Source organism: Oncorhynchus clarkii, chromosome 20 (assembly GCF_045791955.1).
Source record: "Oncorhynchus clarkii lewisi isolate Uvic-CL-2024 chromosome 20, UVic_Ocla_1.0, whole genome shotgun sequence".
Taxonomy (NCBI): Eukaryota; Metazoa; Chordata; class Actinopteri; order Salmoniformes; family Salmonidae; genus Oncorhynchus; species Oncorhynchus clarkii.
Genome location: NC_092166.1, coordinates 10,487,909 through 10,504,949, shown reverse-complemented (window position 1 = coordinate 10,504,949; position 17,041 = coordinate 10,487,909). Strand labels below are relative to the sequence as shown.

The window sequence follows — 17,041 nt, the reverse complement described above, 5'->3', positions numbered from 1 at the left end:
CTCAGGAATACATGACCGTTTCATGATGTGTCCTGTAAAGATTGTAGATCAACATAAAACAAATGATATTCAAATAGTATATTGACCACAGCATGGCAGGTTCAATGCAGCAGTATTTCTCATCACTTTGAAGCATTCCTGTCAGCTTTGTATCCGTTAATCAATCTCTCTCTCTCTCTCTCTCTCTCTCTCTCTCTCTCTCTGTCTCTGTGTCTCTCTGTGTCTCTCTGTGTCTCTCTCTCTCTCTCTCTCTGTCTCTCTGTGTCTCTCTCTGTGTGTGCGTGCATCTGAGTGTTTGTGTGCACGCCTTGTAGATTTGTACTGTACAGTAGGTCTACCACCATCAGAGGTAAATAAGAGCAGAGAAAACCCAGAGGAAGTTGTGGTGTTCACAACTCAACCCCACCCCTGCCATGTAGTTTACATAGCACCTCTGAAAATAACCTGAACATTCAAAAACCAAACAGAACAAAACGTCCCACTTTCGGTTGGCAGATCACATGTGACTGACCAAACCACCTACTTCCTCTGTCCTACGCAGCCAACTGAAATGTGTAATGTCATATGAGGACCTGAAAATAAATAAATAAAATATCCCATAAATTAAATATATGGGAGGCAGTGTATTCGACATGAGCTATAGTCAGTCCACTGACATAGAATTGTTCTATGTTCCACTGACATAGAACAATGCTATGTCATTGGTACATAGAACAATCCTATGTTCCAATGACATAGGATTGTTCTATGTTCCACTGACATAGGATTGTTCTATGTTCCACTGACATATGATTGTTCTATGTTCCAATGACATAGGATTGTTCTATGTTCCACTGACATAGGATTGTTCTATGTTCCAATGACATAGGATTGTTCTATGTTCCAATGACATAGGATTGTTCTATGTTCCAATGACATAGGATTGTTCTATGTTCCAATGACATAGGATTGTTCTATGTTCCAATGACATAGGATTGTTCTATGTTCCAATGACATAGGATTGTTCTATGTTCCAATGACATAGAATTGGCATATTGACATTAGGTACAGTGCGTTATTTTGAAACCTAACGGACTACTGAATGCACTGTGACAGTATTGTATACCTCCTAACATACGTGCTAACTGCAGCCCACACAGAGCATTCAGATTGGATTGTTTAGCATTTTGTGCATGATAACATATTTTATATATTTTTTACATTTAAAAGTAACCTTTATTTTAACTAGACAAGTCAGTTAAGAACAAATTCTTATTTACAACAACGGCCTACCCCGGCCAAACCCTAACCCAGACAAGGCTGGGCCAATTGTGCGCCGCCCTATGGGATACAGTTATATTATATATAACTAGAAAAAGGACATTTCGTGAAGAAAATGTGAGTGCTATTTTAAGAGGCCAATGTAGAATTCAAGCCCGACAGACATTGGAGACTTTCTATGAAACCACGTGTATTCTGGGAAACATGTACTGTATACCTAGGCTCACTTTGCATGCCCTCACCATGGTTACGTAAAGTATGCAAAGGGCCTCTATCAGGCCATCGCACAGCAATGCACCTTTGACCCCAGTACGCACATTAAACTCACTTTTCAGAGCATCTAAACACTGTGGTTTAAAGCTCTATTTGATCAGTCTTGAAAATCTGAAAAAGTTGTACTGTCCTTCAATGATGAGAAAGTTCCTCCAGAAATGTCCACACGTTGTCTGTAACATAATATGGTGGTGGTTCATAACGGTCGATGTGAATCTTGTGCAGCGTCTGTTTTCTGTGCTAAATGTACACACCATTCACTGTAGGAGGAAGTTTCTCCTCATCTTCTGGTGCAGGGCCAGTTTCATTTGATTAAGTTAAAGCCTCCATACTACATTAACGTAAGTTAACTTGAGAGCTTTGCTGCCATCTGGAGTTGGAAACCTCCACGCACTTCAGGGACCATATCCCTCCAAAACCCTTCTAACCATTAAAAAAATATGTCATTGTAATTTTAATTGAACCTTTATTTAACTAGGCAAGTCAGTTAAGAACAAAATCTTATTTATAATTACGTCCTACACCGGCCAAACCCGGATGACACTGGGCAAATTGTGCGCCGCCCTATGGGACTCCCATCACGGCCAGTTGTGATACAGCCTGGATTCTTGAAGTGTGTCGACTTGCTCACGCCCCCCTCATGGATTTTGAAGTATTGGATTGATGCCAGCTCGGGCAAGAGGGAGTTTGCATCATATTTGTTATTTCCATTCATATTTATCCTCGATGGGGAGTGAATGTGTGCTCTCTTCAGGGAGAAGGGAAGTTAATCGGACCACAAATCATGGTCAATCAAAACAATTGGGATGTTTTGCATCAAATTCAAAATGAAAGCGATACATTGTGAAAGAAAAGGCCTTCTCTTTGTCTCCCTGGTTGACTGGGAACTTTAAAGGCCTGAATACCAATTGCACCTATCTCTCCACACAGAAGGACAGGAGTTTGGAAACTCATTTGCATAGTTTATTTTATTTTGAATATAATGCTTGATTTATTCAGATAATTTTGAGACAGTTTCAATTTGAGACAGTATCTGATTACATAAAATTACAAAAGTGATAATACTATTGATACAAATTAAGAGCTTATTTTGTCATTTAATTTATGGTCAAAAGGGGTAACTTTTAGTCTCTAACAGCAACTTTTAGTCTCTAACAGTGAAATACAACAACATTTCACACATTATAATATATACAGTAATTCCTCTTCTATTTTAAGTGAGAATGGAATCAACCCATGAAATGTAGTCACAAGTTTAAGAAAAGCTATCTCTGAAATCAGCCTATAGCCGTGGTATATTGGCCATATACCACAAACCCCCGAGGTGCCTTATTGCTGTTATAAACTGGTTACCAACGTAATTATAGCAGTAAAAATAAATGTTTTGTCATACCCGTGCAATACGGTCTGATATATCATGGCTTTCAGCCAATCAGCATTCAGGGCTGGAACCAACCAGTTTATACTTCATGTTTTAGAGTAGTGTTTCTCAACCTCTGGACCAGTTAGATGATTTATGGTTAGATGGTTAGCTGACTGCCATTTAGTCTGTTCTCAAGTGCTAGTTTTAATGGGGCAATCTGCAGTTGCGAAATCCATTTTTGGAGGTATAGATTAATGATATGTACCCATTGAGTCTTGACAAATATAACTCACGAGTATAGTTCAACTGCCAAAACCCATCAGAACCCCAAATATTAGCTTATTTTACTCCAATGTTGTAAATGTTGTTACATTTCTTCAGGCCCATTCCTCAGCTTTTTACCAAAACAGAGGAGAGGTTTCCCACTTTGTTATTTCAATTAAGGATTGCCACGCATTAAAGGGATAGTTCACTATTTTGAATCACTATGATACAATATGTTTCCACTTGCATTGCTACATGTAGCCTTTTCCTGCAATCAATGACCAAAAGCTCCGTCTTTGGCCTCATGGGTGGAATGTTATTCATATATTTAATAATTTCATCATTAATAAAGATTATTAAAAAAGCCCAACAAAAATCTGGTATTTCAGTTTTGTTATATTTCAGTCTTCTGTGATGTATATCAAGTGTAATATTGGGATGCAAACTCAAAATGGAATTACATTTCAACTCTATATCTGACATGGTACATGTGTCTTCTTTTTTGTAAGCCCATAACCATGTGTGTGAGGTGTATACTTTTGTTTCAAAGTAGATTTGTTTAAGACTACCAAGAGTCACTCCGTGTGACCCTGATTTAGCCCACTGCCGTAAAAGGTTAAAACGTTCTAGCCAGGATATTCTGGACATCGCTAAACTACATCCCAGGTAACAAAACCCTAGGTAAATTGAAAATAAGATAACACCTCCAAAAAGTGAACTACCCCTTTAATCTAAGTGGTCCTCCATGGATGGAGGGACTATATATATCTTGCCAATCTGTGGTACATAAAAGGTTGAGAAACACTTTTAGAGTGTTTGTCGTTTGAGAGAGTCACCTTGCTCCCCTCAGCATATCCTGGTAGACGTCTGACTTGAGGAATCGTGGGTAACAATCCCTGGCCATCAGACTGTAGATCAACTTCTGTGCCGTGTCGAAAGAGGTCAGGCTCGGCTGAGAGATGTTCTTGGTGATATTTTCTCTGGTCCCACAATCAATATTGATCTTTAAACAAAACACAATGTACAGTAATATGCATTTCTTTGGTCTTTCTTTTTTCATTATATTGATTTCTAGATTTATCTAGATCTTATGTCTACTGACTACACAGCTCATACCGATTTAAATATCTCTGTAATAAATCTCTGCATATGCGCAATGAAAAGCATTACCGGGTGTAGATCCAACCAGGTCCTTTAAGGAATTTGTTAATTTTCAGAGAAGTTTGTTATATCAAATAGTGTTGAAATGTGGAGTTTTATACGGTTTTACCAGATTGTGATAACATATGTGTCAAGCATGTCAGAGTAGGAGTGCTGATCTAGGATCAGTTCTCTCATGGCCCATTTCATCTTATTCATTATGATCTAAAAGGATTAACTGATCCTAGTTCAGAATCAGCCCTGGGTAGGTTACTTTCTAAATGTAATCTGTTACAGTTACTCGTTACCTGTCCAAAATTGTAATCAGTAATGCCACTTTTGTATTATCCAAAACTCAGTAACGTAATCATATTATTTTCAGTTACTTTTGGATTACTTTCCCCTTAAGAGGCATTAGAGGAAGACATAAATGATCCATCAAAAGCATTTGGTGTGTCATCATAGTGGTCTCTGACTTGTGGTCAGACTCGCTCAAGTGGAACAAATTTAAACTTGCATATTTTTTCAACACTGAATTGAATGTCATTGAGAAAACGGAAATGTGTCATAATGTATATTTTTTCTTTGCAACATCCTTCCTAAATTTAAAAGTAATCCAAGAAGTAATCATCTAGTTTTCCAAAAGTATCTGTAATCCGATTACAATAGTTTTGCAGGTCACATGACTGATTACAGTTACAGTTTCTTTGTAATCGGATTACATGTAATCAGTTCCTCCCCAATCCTGTTCAGCACCATGATACATAGTCCCAGATGGTTACTTACCTGTCTCGGTGCTTCACATTCCACAAACTCTGAGTAGATCCTGTTTGCAGATGAGATCATCTCTGGAAGAGACGTGATGTTCTTGTACTCCTCACAGGCCAGCCAAAACAGAATATTCTCCTCACTATACTCTGATTTAAGGAATTCTCGGAAAGCCGCCTGCCCGGCTGGAAATAGGGAGGAATATGAAAAGGAAAAACGTAAGATTTATTGGAAATAGGAATTTCTCATTGTTTGTTATTGTTAGAAAGTATATGAACATGAGTTCTGATAAAGTCAGTAATACTAACTTGATACATTTTAGTTACTGGCAGTAATACTAACTTGATATATATAGTTACTGGTAACAGACAATAATAATTTCCTATATCCGATATCCTCCGTAACTCGTTTAGCAGGCTTGGTGATGCCTTTCAGACAGGCAATATAGTAAAAATATATAACTTCGTCCTCACGTTTACAACCCAGGAGTTTGTCCACAGACTCTCCCCAAGTCTCAGCCTCTTCAAGCGGGTCCTTGGGAAAGCAACAAAATCTACCCTTGAAAAGAGTGTTGAGATCCATCACTAGCGCAGTAATCAGTGGTTCTCAAAACACAATATCAAATCTACCTCACACCTGGAGAGAAAATAGATTAATATCGTTTTCATCAATTCCTTTTTTATTTTTTTTGTCCAGTCAACAGAGCATCAAAAATTCAAATGACCTGTTATCCAATACATTATATATTTATATCGACTTAAATCCCAAAATGGACATACGACACTTCACATTTCTGTAGCAAGTTGTAATTTACGTTGAAAAATGGAGTCATTCATTTACAGAATCAGACATAAAGAAACTCACTTTATTGCCATGGCTGCGTTGTCTGTCTGGGAGAGAGAAAATAGTTCCTGCCAGTGTGAAGCTGTGATTGGGATTGTTTTGAGGTGAAGGAGTTAAGTTGCATGGACTGATCTAAACAAGGCTCCCCTTGGAACACATGAAAATCAGTATGCAAAGGTGATGTTTGGAGAGAGGGTATATATATAAATATTTGGTGAGAGAGTATACACCTGTGATTCAAGGAGTGGCCCTCATGCCTTCTGTTATATCCTGTCCACCTCAATATCATTTATAGATATGAGGATGAAAGGCAGAGTACATCATCCCAATACAACCCTAATGTCAAAAGAGCGTACAATGAACCGTTTCACCACATTATTTCTCAGTGGATAAATACTGCACAGTAAAACAAAGTGCTACCAAAATCTCTTTTAGATAGTCATCCATAGGCAGTTAAAACAAGATTCATAAAATAAACATACACATGGCTATATATTATTACAGAAGAATAGTCAGCCAGTGCATGGTTCCCCAATACATACATTTTATTTCACCTTTATTTCACCTTTATTTAACCAGGTAGGCTAGTTGAGAACTGCGACCTGGCTGATGAAGCCAGTCGACGGGAGCCTGGCTGTAAACGAATAGAGCATAAAGGGAAATGGCCTGCGTCCTGTGTATTACACTGGATTTGCATATCCGTTGTGGACTATCACGTTCATCTCAAGGACACATGGACAACAATATGGTATGCTATGCACTGGGCTGCACTCTGTGCATACTGCATATGATATATGTCTGCCAAATCTAACTCTACAATACAACTAGGCTTCGTTGGCTTTCGTGCGAATCAGAGCATGTACATTGGAGTTACTAGATAATTTGTGTGCTTTTGAGTGGTGCTAAGTATTTAACATCTGGTGGAGATGCAGGGTCAAAGGTCATCAACAGTTGCAATCAGTGCAAGGTATACCCTTTCTGCCTATAGGAAACCCAAACCCCATGTGTGTCAGACACGTGATGTATTGTCTAATGGAGATAAACGATGGTGTGTCATGGTATATGACGGCAGTCTTCATGGTGTACGAGGACAGTGCTGCCTGTGTCTCTATCCTGACCCCCATATTGTCATCCAACCCAAGACCTAATGTGCTTCCAAAACAAAACCAGGAATGTAAATCTCACCAGGTGATGGAAAACACCACAGGGATCCCGATTTGCATCCGTGTGGACAAACCAAGACTAGGACATTTGATTTTCAAAAGAGGTGCCTGTCTCGCACAGTGCTTAGAAGTGTTGTCATCGGTGCACTTCAGACTCTGAGACAATGTTTATTGCTGATTTGGTTGTTATTTATTTAGGTGGGTAGATACTATGCCTCCTAACAATACATAGCTGGTTAATTCTGTGGTTGTTATTTATTTAGGTGGGTAGATACTATGCCTCTTAACAATACATAGCTGGTTAATTCTGTGGTTGTTATTTATTTAGGTGGGTAGATACTATGCCTCCTAACAATACATAGCTGGTTAATTCTGTGGTTGTTATTTATTTAGGTGGGTAGATACTATGCCTCCTAACAATACATAGCTGGTTAATTCTGTGGTTGTTATTTATTTAGGTGGGTAGATACTATGCCTCTTAACAATACATAGCTGGTTAATTCTGTGGTTGTTATTTATTTAGGTGGGTAGATACTATGCCTCCTAACAATACATAGCTGGTTAATTCTGTGGTTGTTATTTATTTAGGTGGGTAGAGACTATGCCTCCTAACAATACATAGCTGGATGTTTCTCATTGAAGTTAAGCCAAAATAGTTGGCTTTGAAAGCATCCCACACAAAAACAGAAATAGCTTCCATGTAGATATGACATTGTGAAATGTTTATTGTACCAATAATGTTCAGGTGTTACACTTATACTAGTGTCTTCCTCTTCCAACACCATATCACCTAGCTGCCATACCTAGCACCAGGAGTTTTCCCTGGTAAGCAGATCACACGGTCAGGTAAAACTCCAGGCCCTAATCATGAATCATAACAAGGGCCAAGAGTTTTTGCCCAATAAATACTCCTGTCCCACACTGTGGTTAGGGAGCCTTCTCTACTAAGCCACAGTGAGGCGCTGTGTGTCCTTGTCGGCCCCTAACCAAGTTTATTTTCCCAATGTGCTGAAACAATGCCTGCCTGTCTGTCTGTGTGAAAGAAATATGAATGTCTATTTAAAAAAAGTCAAGTAAAGGATTTGAATCCTACAGTGTCCGCCTTCATCCACTCCTGGCACTGTATCACTCCTCCACTATAAGTCAGTCGTAGTGTCACAGTCCCGAGTGGCACAGCAGTCTAAAGCACTGCATCTCAGTGCTGGAGGTGTCACTACAGTCCCTGGTTTGAATCCAGGCTGTATCACAACCGGCCGTGATTGGGAGTCCCATTGGGTGGCGCACAATTGGCCCAGCGTCGTCTGGGTTATGGTTTGGCCCGGGGTAGGCCGTCATTGTAAATAAGAATTTGTTCTTAACTGACTTGCCTAGTTAAATTAAATAAAAATAGGTTAGAATCAGTGAGGGTTAAGGAAACCTAGGCCATGGTTAGCATTCATGTATTAAATCAATGTTACTTGGATCTAAATATTTTATCATGTTTTTTTTGTCTGAGGGGCATATGTATGCCTTAGGGATGTTACCTCGTTATTTCCTAAGGCAAGTCAAGTGTTGCGCTTATTGATTTCTCTATTCGGAGGATTCAACATTGTTGTGAACTGTCTAGGAATTTTAACTAATAACAGTCCTTGATTTTTTAATGTCCAGGCAATGCAGTTTTTTAAACAGACTGACCAAACTTCCTTGATGAAGATGCCATGGAGTCGGTCCTGGACGTCATTTAACTCCTACAGGAAGGGAAACAAGTTAATCACTTTGCTGTGATGAATTTAACAACAGCATTGTATTAAAGAGATTGAACGAAATCTTAAGCGCTTACAAATTCGCAACCTATTGTGCAAATTGGAATCATATTACACGAATTGCAACGGATTTTTTATTACGTTTTTTTGCAGGACGTAACATATCATAGGAAATGGATGACGTAGTGCACACTTTTGACCAGAACCCTACGTAGTGCACACTTTTGACCAGAACCCTACGTAGTGCACACTTTTGACCAGAACCCTACGTAGTGCACACTTTTGACCAGAACCCTACGTAGTGCACACTTTTGACCAGAACCCTACGTAGTGCACACTTTTGACCAGAACCCTACGTAGTGCACACTTTTGGGGGACCTGTTTTGGCCCGTGAACGTTACTTTTAAAACTACTGGCTGAAATGATACTTTTATAACACATCTTTCACTACACATTCTATTCTATTCTATTCTTATTTTTTTCCACCATTTCAATGAATACAAGTCAGAGCATTATGCATTCCAACGCCCTTTACATGCATGCATAAAGATATTCATTTACGAGGCATTCTGGTCATGCTGGAATGACAGTAACTCAGCATGAGACGACTGTATTGCTCCAAAGGCTAAAGGAGACCCTGACATGTGTTAATGACAGAGAATAAGCCCACTAAACCCAGGGACTATGTGAATTATGCGTACGCTTCCTCCCACCTCATACACATTTGAAAGGGAAAGGTTGCGTGCCAAACGATACTCTGTTCCCTACAAAGTGCACTACTTTTGACCAAAACCCTACGTAGTGCACTATATATGAAATAGGGTGTAATTTGGAACGCTGCCATAGACTCAGTTGGATCACTGGCAAGCTTGGAATGATTACATATTTGTCTTTGGAAGGAATACTGTATGCATACCAATGACGTGAATAATTCCAATCCTAGAGTGGTTACTCACTTGCTTGGTGAGGTCTATAAATGTTTCAGTGATCTGGGTTCCTTCCAGATCCTTCTATCAACCCTTCTGGCTGTGTAATGCACTACCATTATGTTTGTCTCTTTTGACATGATTGAACCGTTTGTAAAAAAATAAATAAAAAAATTAAAAACATTTTATGTTATGTTGTTTATTCCAATAATTACTCTCCAGACAATATATACAAGTTACAACTAAAAGCCAACATAACATATTATTATAATAAATTATTGAATTAATACAAGCAGTGGCAAGACATTTAACGGTAAACAAGATGAATATTGCATATTAGTATTCTTACACGGTCTGTTCATGTTTGCTGTCTAGATGGGGAACATTTTAATTGATAGCTGTAAAGTCAAATCTCTTCAGAAAGTCTCTCATTAAAAAGGTACAGCTTTCCACAATCACACAACTAGTCAGCGACAGGCATTGCACTGCAAGGGAATTTGGAAGGGTGCGTGTGTGTGTGTGTCTGTGTGTGTCTGTGTGTGTGTGTGTGTGTCTGTGTGTGTGTGTGTGTGTGTGAGTGTGTGTGTATTGTGCTACTCTCGGCTTACGATGCTACAACCAGTCAGAGGAGTCGCTGGTGGCCTCCCCTCGCGGCTCATTGAAAACGCAGGACCGTGACCTCCGGCGGTACATGGTGGTCCCGGGGCCTTTTCTCTTGGTGAGGTGCAGGTAGATGTCTGACGTGAGGAACCTTGGGTAGCAGTCTTTTTTCATCAGGCTGTAGACTTTGCTCTGCGCCGCATCGAAGCAGGTATTCGTTGGCGAAGCCATGGTCTTCTGGATGGCCACCTTGGAGGCATAGTCGATGTTGACCTAAAAGACAAGTGACACTATTATGAGTATGTTGAGTGGATGTGGCTAATCAACCCTTAGATATGGTGATATGGTAATAGCACCACCTTTCCTTCTGATTGGCTAGGTGGAAGTTTCACTATATTGTTTAAACCAATCAAATCTACTCTGATCTCAACAAGCGCATAGGACGTCGGATCTAGTGGTACATTTTGAGATTGGGCCAGTGTGTGCCCAAAGTATGTGTCACTTTACACTCAGTTTAGTACCAAATGCATTCTATTGGCAAGTTGATCTTCTTTCAGGTCAGTCAGTGGAAGAGAGGTCAAAATGCAGTCGTGGAAGGTGAAGAGCTACAGTTTATGGCTGGCCCAAGTCTCACTGAGGCACTGTTTTGAGTTGACTTTACTCAGAGCCTCCCTGAGGCATTGGTTTGAGTTGACTTTACTCAGAGCCTCCCTGAGGCATTGTTTTGAGTTGACTTTACTCAGAGCCTCCCTGAGGCATTGGTTTGAGTTGACTTTACTCAGAGCCTCCCTGAGGCATTGTTTTGAGTTGACTTTACTCAGAGCCTCCCTGAGGCATTGTTTTGAGTTGACTTTACTCAGAGCCTCCCTGAGGCATTGGTTTGAGTTGACTTTACTCAGAGCCTCCCTGAGGCATTGGTTTGAGTTGACTTTACTCAGAGCCTCCCTGAGGCATTGGTTTGAGTTGACTTTACTCAGAGCCTCCCTGAGGCATTGGTTTGAGTTGACTTTACTCAGAGCCTCCCTCAGGCATTGGTTTGAGTTGACTTTACTCAGAGTCCTCCATATAAGTAGAATGTGGTGTCCATGTGACACTTTTCAGTCTTCACATGTCACTGTCCTTGCAGCACATTGAACACCAGACTGAAAAGGCGTGTGGTTTTGAAGTCCTGCTTGCTTATTATCTGACTGAGCGAATGTCTTGATCTCAAACTGAAAGTGCGTGGGTGTTTATATCACTGGTTCAGTTGCTGCTAGTCGCAGAGAAAGAAGACCACACGGTCACACCAGTCTTCTTCCAATGCTTCCTGTGGGTATAAAGTCTCTAAACCACATGGTTCTGCAATGGTCATGTCTGTCTCACTAGAGGATTAGAGCCATTTCTAAATCACATGGTTCTCAGGGCTCTTGTTCTGGCATCTTACTCATTGTAACTTCTGCATAGTTCCTGTGCATAGTTTATAAAGGTCACCCACCGTATGTATACCAGTGAATGCTGATGCATCTAATCAGCCATTCTTCAAACTAGATCAAGATCATAGAAGTGCAAAGAAGATCAAGTTGTATCTTTCGTTGAACAGTTTAATAAGTCCCATTGACCAAGCATCAGCTTCAGGGAATTTATATTGATAGGGCCCACAGTTTTTCCATTGCCACTGATAAAAATCCCCCAGCAAGGCCTATTTGGTTTCATTTCTCGAGCACTATATATATATATATATACCTCTTTTGGGGCCTCGGCTTCAATGAAGACAGAATACATGTGCTTGGCTTTGGAGATGAGCCGGATTTCCGAGTCGATGGTCTTGTACTCCTCACAGGCCAACCAGAACTCAATGTTCTCCTCACTGAACTCTGTCCTGAGGAACTGAGAGAACGACTCCACTCCGTCTGCATCGGGGGGAGAAGAACATCCTCTTTAATGATCTATTGGATTCAACGAGGAGGTCTGTGTGAAAGAAAATTAGCATGTACTGTTACCAGAGTAATGTCCACAAAGGGTTCTGCATTGCGCCCACTTGAGGCTAATGCTGTAGATGTGTTACTGTGTAAGCACCCCCTTGATTGAATTCCAGACTATATTCACTGAAAGACATGCCTTATATTTGTTTAGGCTACTTGTTTATTATTTATTTATTATTTGTTTATTGTTTATTCATATTCATAATATAAATTCCAATGCTCTATAGATTCCAAACCTGCTCTCAATGAAAAGTGGGAATGATAATATTAAACATTCAACCACTGATCTCTGTGGCACTCTAGACCAAAATGATTTATAGCTGTAAGAAAACACTCTTCAATAGACATATCAGGAAGTTAGACAGGTTTGAACATCTTACCAAACACTGAAAACATCTAGTCAAATTCCATTGTTCTTCTCTAACCTTTAATTTCCCAAAAGACACTGTTTCTTCCCATTAAAGTTGTGCTTTGAACAAAAATGGTTTAGACTCGCAATTTGTGAATAAATGAGATATCGCTGACTTCCATCTAACCTGAATGTCTGATCAGATCTTCAAAGGAGTCGCTCCATCTCAACGCTGCCTCTGGTGAGATGCTGAAGAAAACAGTCAGAGATATAATTTAAGTCCTCTGCTAATGATGCTGCATTCATTTGTTTATATATCTTTCGGTTTGATCCTTTTGAAAGCTGACGGTGGGCCATGTTTAGATCCTGTTGTTTCCCTCTTGTATTTGGATTGAGGAAAAGTAACTGCATATTGCACGAATTTAAAGGGATAATTCAGCTAAATTTCATATTTAGCTTCATATTCGTTTCCTTGAAGTAGTATTTGGGCGATGCTGCTTTCAAGGTAAGGTAACAATTATCTAAACATGTGAAATATACCTTTACAATTGAAAATGCTCTTCAATACAAATTGGGCATCTGGGGCAATTAAACATGTTAGGTTATTCTGCGGGGCAATCTCTTTCCATTGCTTTGCCTTTATACTTGACTGATGTCTTACTTGTTGTTGGTGGTGGCTGTCTTTTTTCCTGGACTGATGTTTTCATGGGAGCCTGACTTGGTCAGCAGAAGGCTCAGTCGGCTCTTCTTGTCTTTCAATCTGCAACCAGAAGGAATGAACACCGGTGACTCTCAGAAGACACGTACTGTAACTGGACATAATGATAGTACATTCCGGGTTATTCCACAGCTGTTGAATCATAATGCACAAAATCACTAGCCTGGTCCCAGATCTGTTTGTGCTGTCTTGCCAACTCCTACGGTTATTGTCACGCCAAACATTGTTTGAGTCGACAAGACGCCACCAACACACAGTAAATGGGAACCAGGCTACAGAATCACAACAACAGAGGAATGAACCAGACATTTTGTTACTCGTGCTGAGGACCTTTAACATGGATATTCACATGACAACTGAAAAAAATAGTCCCTGTTCTTTCTTTTCACCTTAGGTCACATGACATAAAGGTCAACAGATCATGCAGTGTTTCCCTGAAGGCAGCAGTGGCATCTCATGTATGGATTGCCCTTGAGAATACTAGCAAAGCAAGATGGCATCAGTGAGCTAACCAACATTCTGAAACTAGAAACCAACCACCAAATAATGTCCAGAAACACAGAACAAAGGCAAAAACCAAGGGGAAATGTACATCTGCACCTCAACTCAGACAGCCACAGGAAGAGCAGCACTTTCAAGAGAATTTGCATAGACAGGAATTCACGGCGACAGCCACTGTGTCGTGAAACTATCATTCACAACAACTTCTATTTCCCTGTCTCTAATTCCTTTCTAGGTTGTATTATTCAACTGTTTGAATAGTTCATAGATGGATTTAACAGTGTCACAATTTACCCCCATCGCGTAGATTCATTTCATTTGCCTCACTGTTCTACATCAAAAGTATCAACAAGAGACAGCTACAAACTGAGACAGCTACAAACGACTCATTAACGCCTACTGTAAGGCTCCAGTTGTCTTGGCAAATACTCTGACGCAAATAAAATGAACCAAGGTACATAACTCAGAACTGTTCATTCTAAGGTGTCACCTTAATGAAGAAATGTTTGTTTTCTCATCTCCAGCTATTTGAGGCCATGGAAATGGCTTTCAGGTACACATGTACAGTCTCTGTAGAAACAAGTCAAGCATAGTGCTATGGCCAACCCTTTACATCATGAAGTTGACAGCAACACTTAAAGAGTGGAAGAATAAGTCACACTTAAAGAGTGGAGGTCACAATATCAGATTGCATATTCATATTAAAGGTATACTTTGTCTGTCTTTCTCCAATTCTTGTTGCGCAATGCAAATATAGGAAGTGGCATTCTTACAAAATGTAATGAAAGAAGGACTTAGAAGCTTCATAGAATTGTTCAAAGACACAAAAATCAATTGCTGCTTTCAATAAAATAAAAAGGATCAGAAGATTTCAAGTGAGAAAAAAAAATTACCTACCTGAAATTACTAGCTTTCATTCTCGGTGCCAACAAGTCCTCAGGACAGAGCATTTTGAAATATGCTTCCTCTTTTGGGGCAAAAAAGTTCAATTGAGGAAACAGAAAAACAAGTGTTTCCATTCTAGCTTCCTTCTAACTTTAGCATATATGAAAGCAGCACACAATCAGTTCTTAGTGCTCCTTTAACCCTATGGTTTGTCCCACATCTCTTTTTAAAGCTACAACATAGCCCAAACATTTCCCCAGTACCTTCCACGCTACTTCCTGACCTAGGTAAACTACTCAGTTTACCGCATCATCAGTGACAGAGAAAATCCCCCCACGCTCAACATCCTGCTTTAAACCGAGCAACTATGAACTTCACAGAATACAATAGCTTCCTATTAGCAGATAAACCCTGTCACTGTTATGACCACCCCAGATATCTGGATAGTTGTCTGACAATGCATGATCTAACAGTGACTGATTGTGGTACTCTGATTATGTTGTCGCATAATATACTGTAGATGTCATATCAGGCCATGTGTCTGTAAACTGCTACAATGAACAGTGTTGCATCATTAAAAAAAACAACACACAACTAACATTCCAAATTAGCATTATCACCCAATGAAACCAGAGGCTTTAACACTTCACAAATGGAGAAAAAAAACACCCCCTCATATTGGGATAATACTAAGGATGCTAATACTAAGGATGGTGACTTTTCAACCTCTCAAAGTGCAAAGCACTGTCATTCCCTTAGACAGAGTAATGCTGTGATTCTGGTATATGAGATGGAATGAATAGTTAAATGGGTATGCATAGAGGAAAGGCTGGGTATAGGCCCGGCGGTTTCCAGGGCAACAGGCACCTTAATATAGATAGACAAACTCACTGTGACATGGCGGAGAGCAACAGGGAGTAGGTGCCCTAGCAGGTAAACAGAGACAAATGTGATGTCTTTGTTTAAAGGCAAAGAAGAGGAACAATAACAACCAAAGAACAGTATAGTTGTATGCAGCAAACACAGACCTCGGTCCTGGTTCATAGTACAGTATGACACCACACCAACGACCTTACGGTACTGTAACGCACCATCAGTCCTCTGCTCACAGTATACCAGATCAGTTATACTCATGCCATCTTAATAATCACAAGACAACACAAGTTGAAAATGGCAACTTGCGGTTGTTGACATTACTGGACTTCAGCATTTATTAAATGCTCATGTACTTCTTATGAATGGTATATGTATGGGTTATGAATGAGTTATATATAGGGGCACTTCAAATAAAGTTGTACCTAGAATACTAGATAGCTCACATACTTCATTGCTTGTATAAGTAGCTACTTTATTGCACTTAAGGTGTATGGGGGGTATAGCCTTTTGTTTTGTTTAAGTCTGCTGGACTGTGGCAACACTCAAGAGCGCTGTCCCATAGAGGCAAGTTAATTACTACCAGTTGAATCATTACAACCAATTAAAATGAAAGTCTATCAAATTAGTTTGTAAGCCCGGGTGTGGTTGACTCATTAAGTATTCTGGGCCGAATGACTGGAGGATCGATGGCTCTGCAGAAACGAATGAATGCCCCCAGCTGGTCACCAATGACTTGATTTGTTTCATTATTCAAAATAATATTCAGATAACCATTACAGTTTAATTACCTTGCAACCGGCTCCTGCAATTAATTCCAAAAGCAATATAGCTACACGTCGTTAGCTTGAACACTGTAGAGGAAAAGGCCGTTTTTCTGTCTTTGTGGATTTTCAAGAGGTTTTAAAATGTTGATTTACTTGGAGTGTATTTGCTGAGGTGGGTGGATGAGTAGATTCAGTGTAGCTAACACACTAGGGGAAAAGCAGGCACTATTTGGTTTAAACTGTGGGTTAAATGTAACTGACACCATACATTACCACTGTGAATGACACACAGAGAACAACACATCGGAGTCAGGGTGACAGGTGCGGTGGTTTGTGGTTGTCTCGCCTACGTTGGTTGAATGCCCTTATTGTAAATCAGTCTGGATTAGGCTGTCTGTTAAAATGACTACCAAAACTCCATCCTGGTAAAGAGTGAGTCTGGGTAAGGCCTGTAGAAAAAGGGAAATGAACGTTGAAACTGAAAAGTGCTGACTTGTGGTGCGGGGGAGCAAAGAGGGAGGTGCTTCCTGTCTGATGTTCTTCCAAATAAAGAACTGTTACCATAGTTCAGGTCGGGTCTGTTCTGGTTGGGTCTGTTCTGGTCTGGACTGGTCTGTTCTGGTCAGATCTGTTCTGTTCTGGCCT

At 40.0% G+C, this 17,041-nt stretch overlaps 2 protein-coding genes across 2 annotated transcripts; both read right to left on the bottom strand.

Annotated features, from left to right (window-relative positions):
* Positions 1–3,816: 3,816 nt before the first annotated feature.
* LOC139377250 (regulator of G-protein signaling 21-like) lies at positions 3,817–5,650 on the bottom strand. The gene is made up of 3 exons (XM_071120257.1): positions 5,542–5,650; positions 5,087–5,253; positions 3,817–4,163 (listed from the first exon to the last, which is right to left on the bottom strand). Exons 1-3 carry the CDS (start codon positions 5,648–5,650, stop codon positions 3,993–3,995), a joined length of 447 nt encoding a protein of 148 aa, XP_070976358.1. The 3' UTR covers positions 3,817–3,992.
* Positions 5,651–9,922: 4,272 nt separating this feature from the next.
* Positions 9,923–15,100, bottom strand: LOC139377249 (regulator of G-protein signaling 8-like). Its single transcript, XM_071120256.1, has 5 exons — positions 14,769–15,100; positions 13,314–13,412; positions 12,840–12,901; positions 12,065–12,231; positions 9,923–10,615 (listed from the first exon to the last, which is right to left on the bottom strand). The coding sequence occupies exons 1-5, from the start codon at positions 14,888–14,890 to the stop codon at positions 10,355–10,357; spliced, it is 711 nt and encodes a 236-aa protein (XP_070976357.1). The 5' UTR covers positions 14,891–15,100; the 3' UTR covers positions 9,923–10,354.
* Positions 15,101–17,041: the final 1,941 nt, after the last annotated feature.

What these genes read in the sequence shown, in the direction of transcription:
- LOC139377250 (XM_071120257.1), bottom strand. Translation starts at nt 5,650, where the DNA reads ATGGATCTCAACACTCTTTTCAAGGGTAGATTTTGTTGCTTTCCCAAG. An exon ending in CAAACTCCTGGGTTGTAAAC is followed by an intron (nt 5,254 to 5,541) that starts GTGAGGACGAAG and finishes CCCTATTTCCAG; the next exon opens with CCGGGCAGGCGGCTTTCCGA. An exon ending in AATGTGAAGCACCGAGACAG is followed by an intron (nt 4,164 to 5,086) that starts GTAAGTAACCAT and finishes TTTTGTTTAAAG; the next exon opens with ATCAATATTGATTGTGGGAC.
- LOC139377249 (XM_071120256.1), bottom strand. Translation starts at nt 14,890, where the DNA reads ATGGAAACACTTGTTTTTCTGTTTCCTCAATTGAACTTTTTTGCCCCA. An exon ending in ATGAAAGCTAGTAATTTCAG is followed by an intron (nt 13,413 to 14,768) that starts GTAGGTAATTTT and finishes TTCTGGTTGCAG; the next exon opens with ATTGAAAGACAAGAAGAGCC. An exon ending in ACAGCCACCACCAACAACAA is followed by an intron (nt 12,902 to 13,313) that starts GTAAGACATCAG and finishes TGTTTTCTTCAG; the next exon opens with CATCTCACCAGAGGCAGCGT.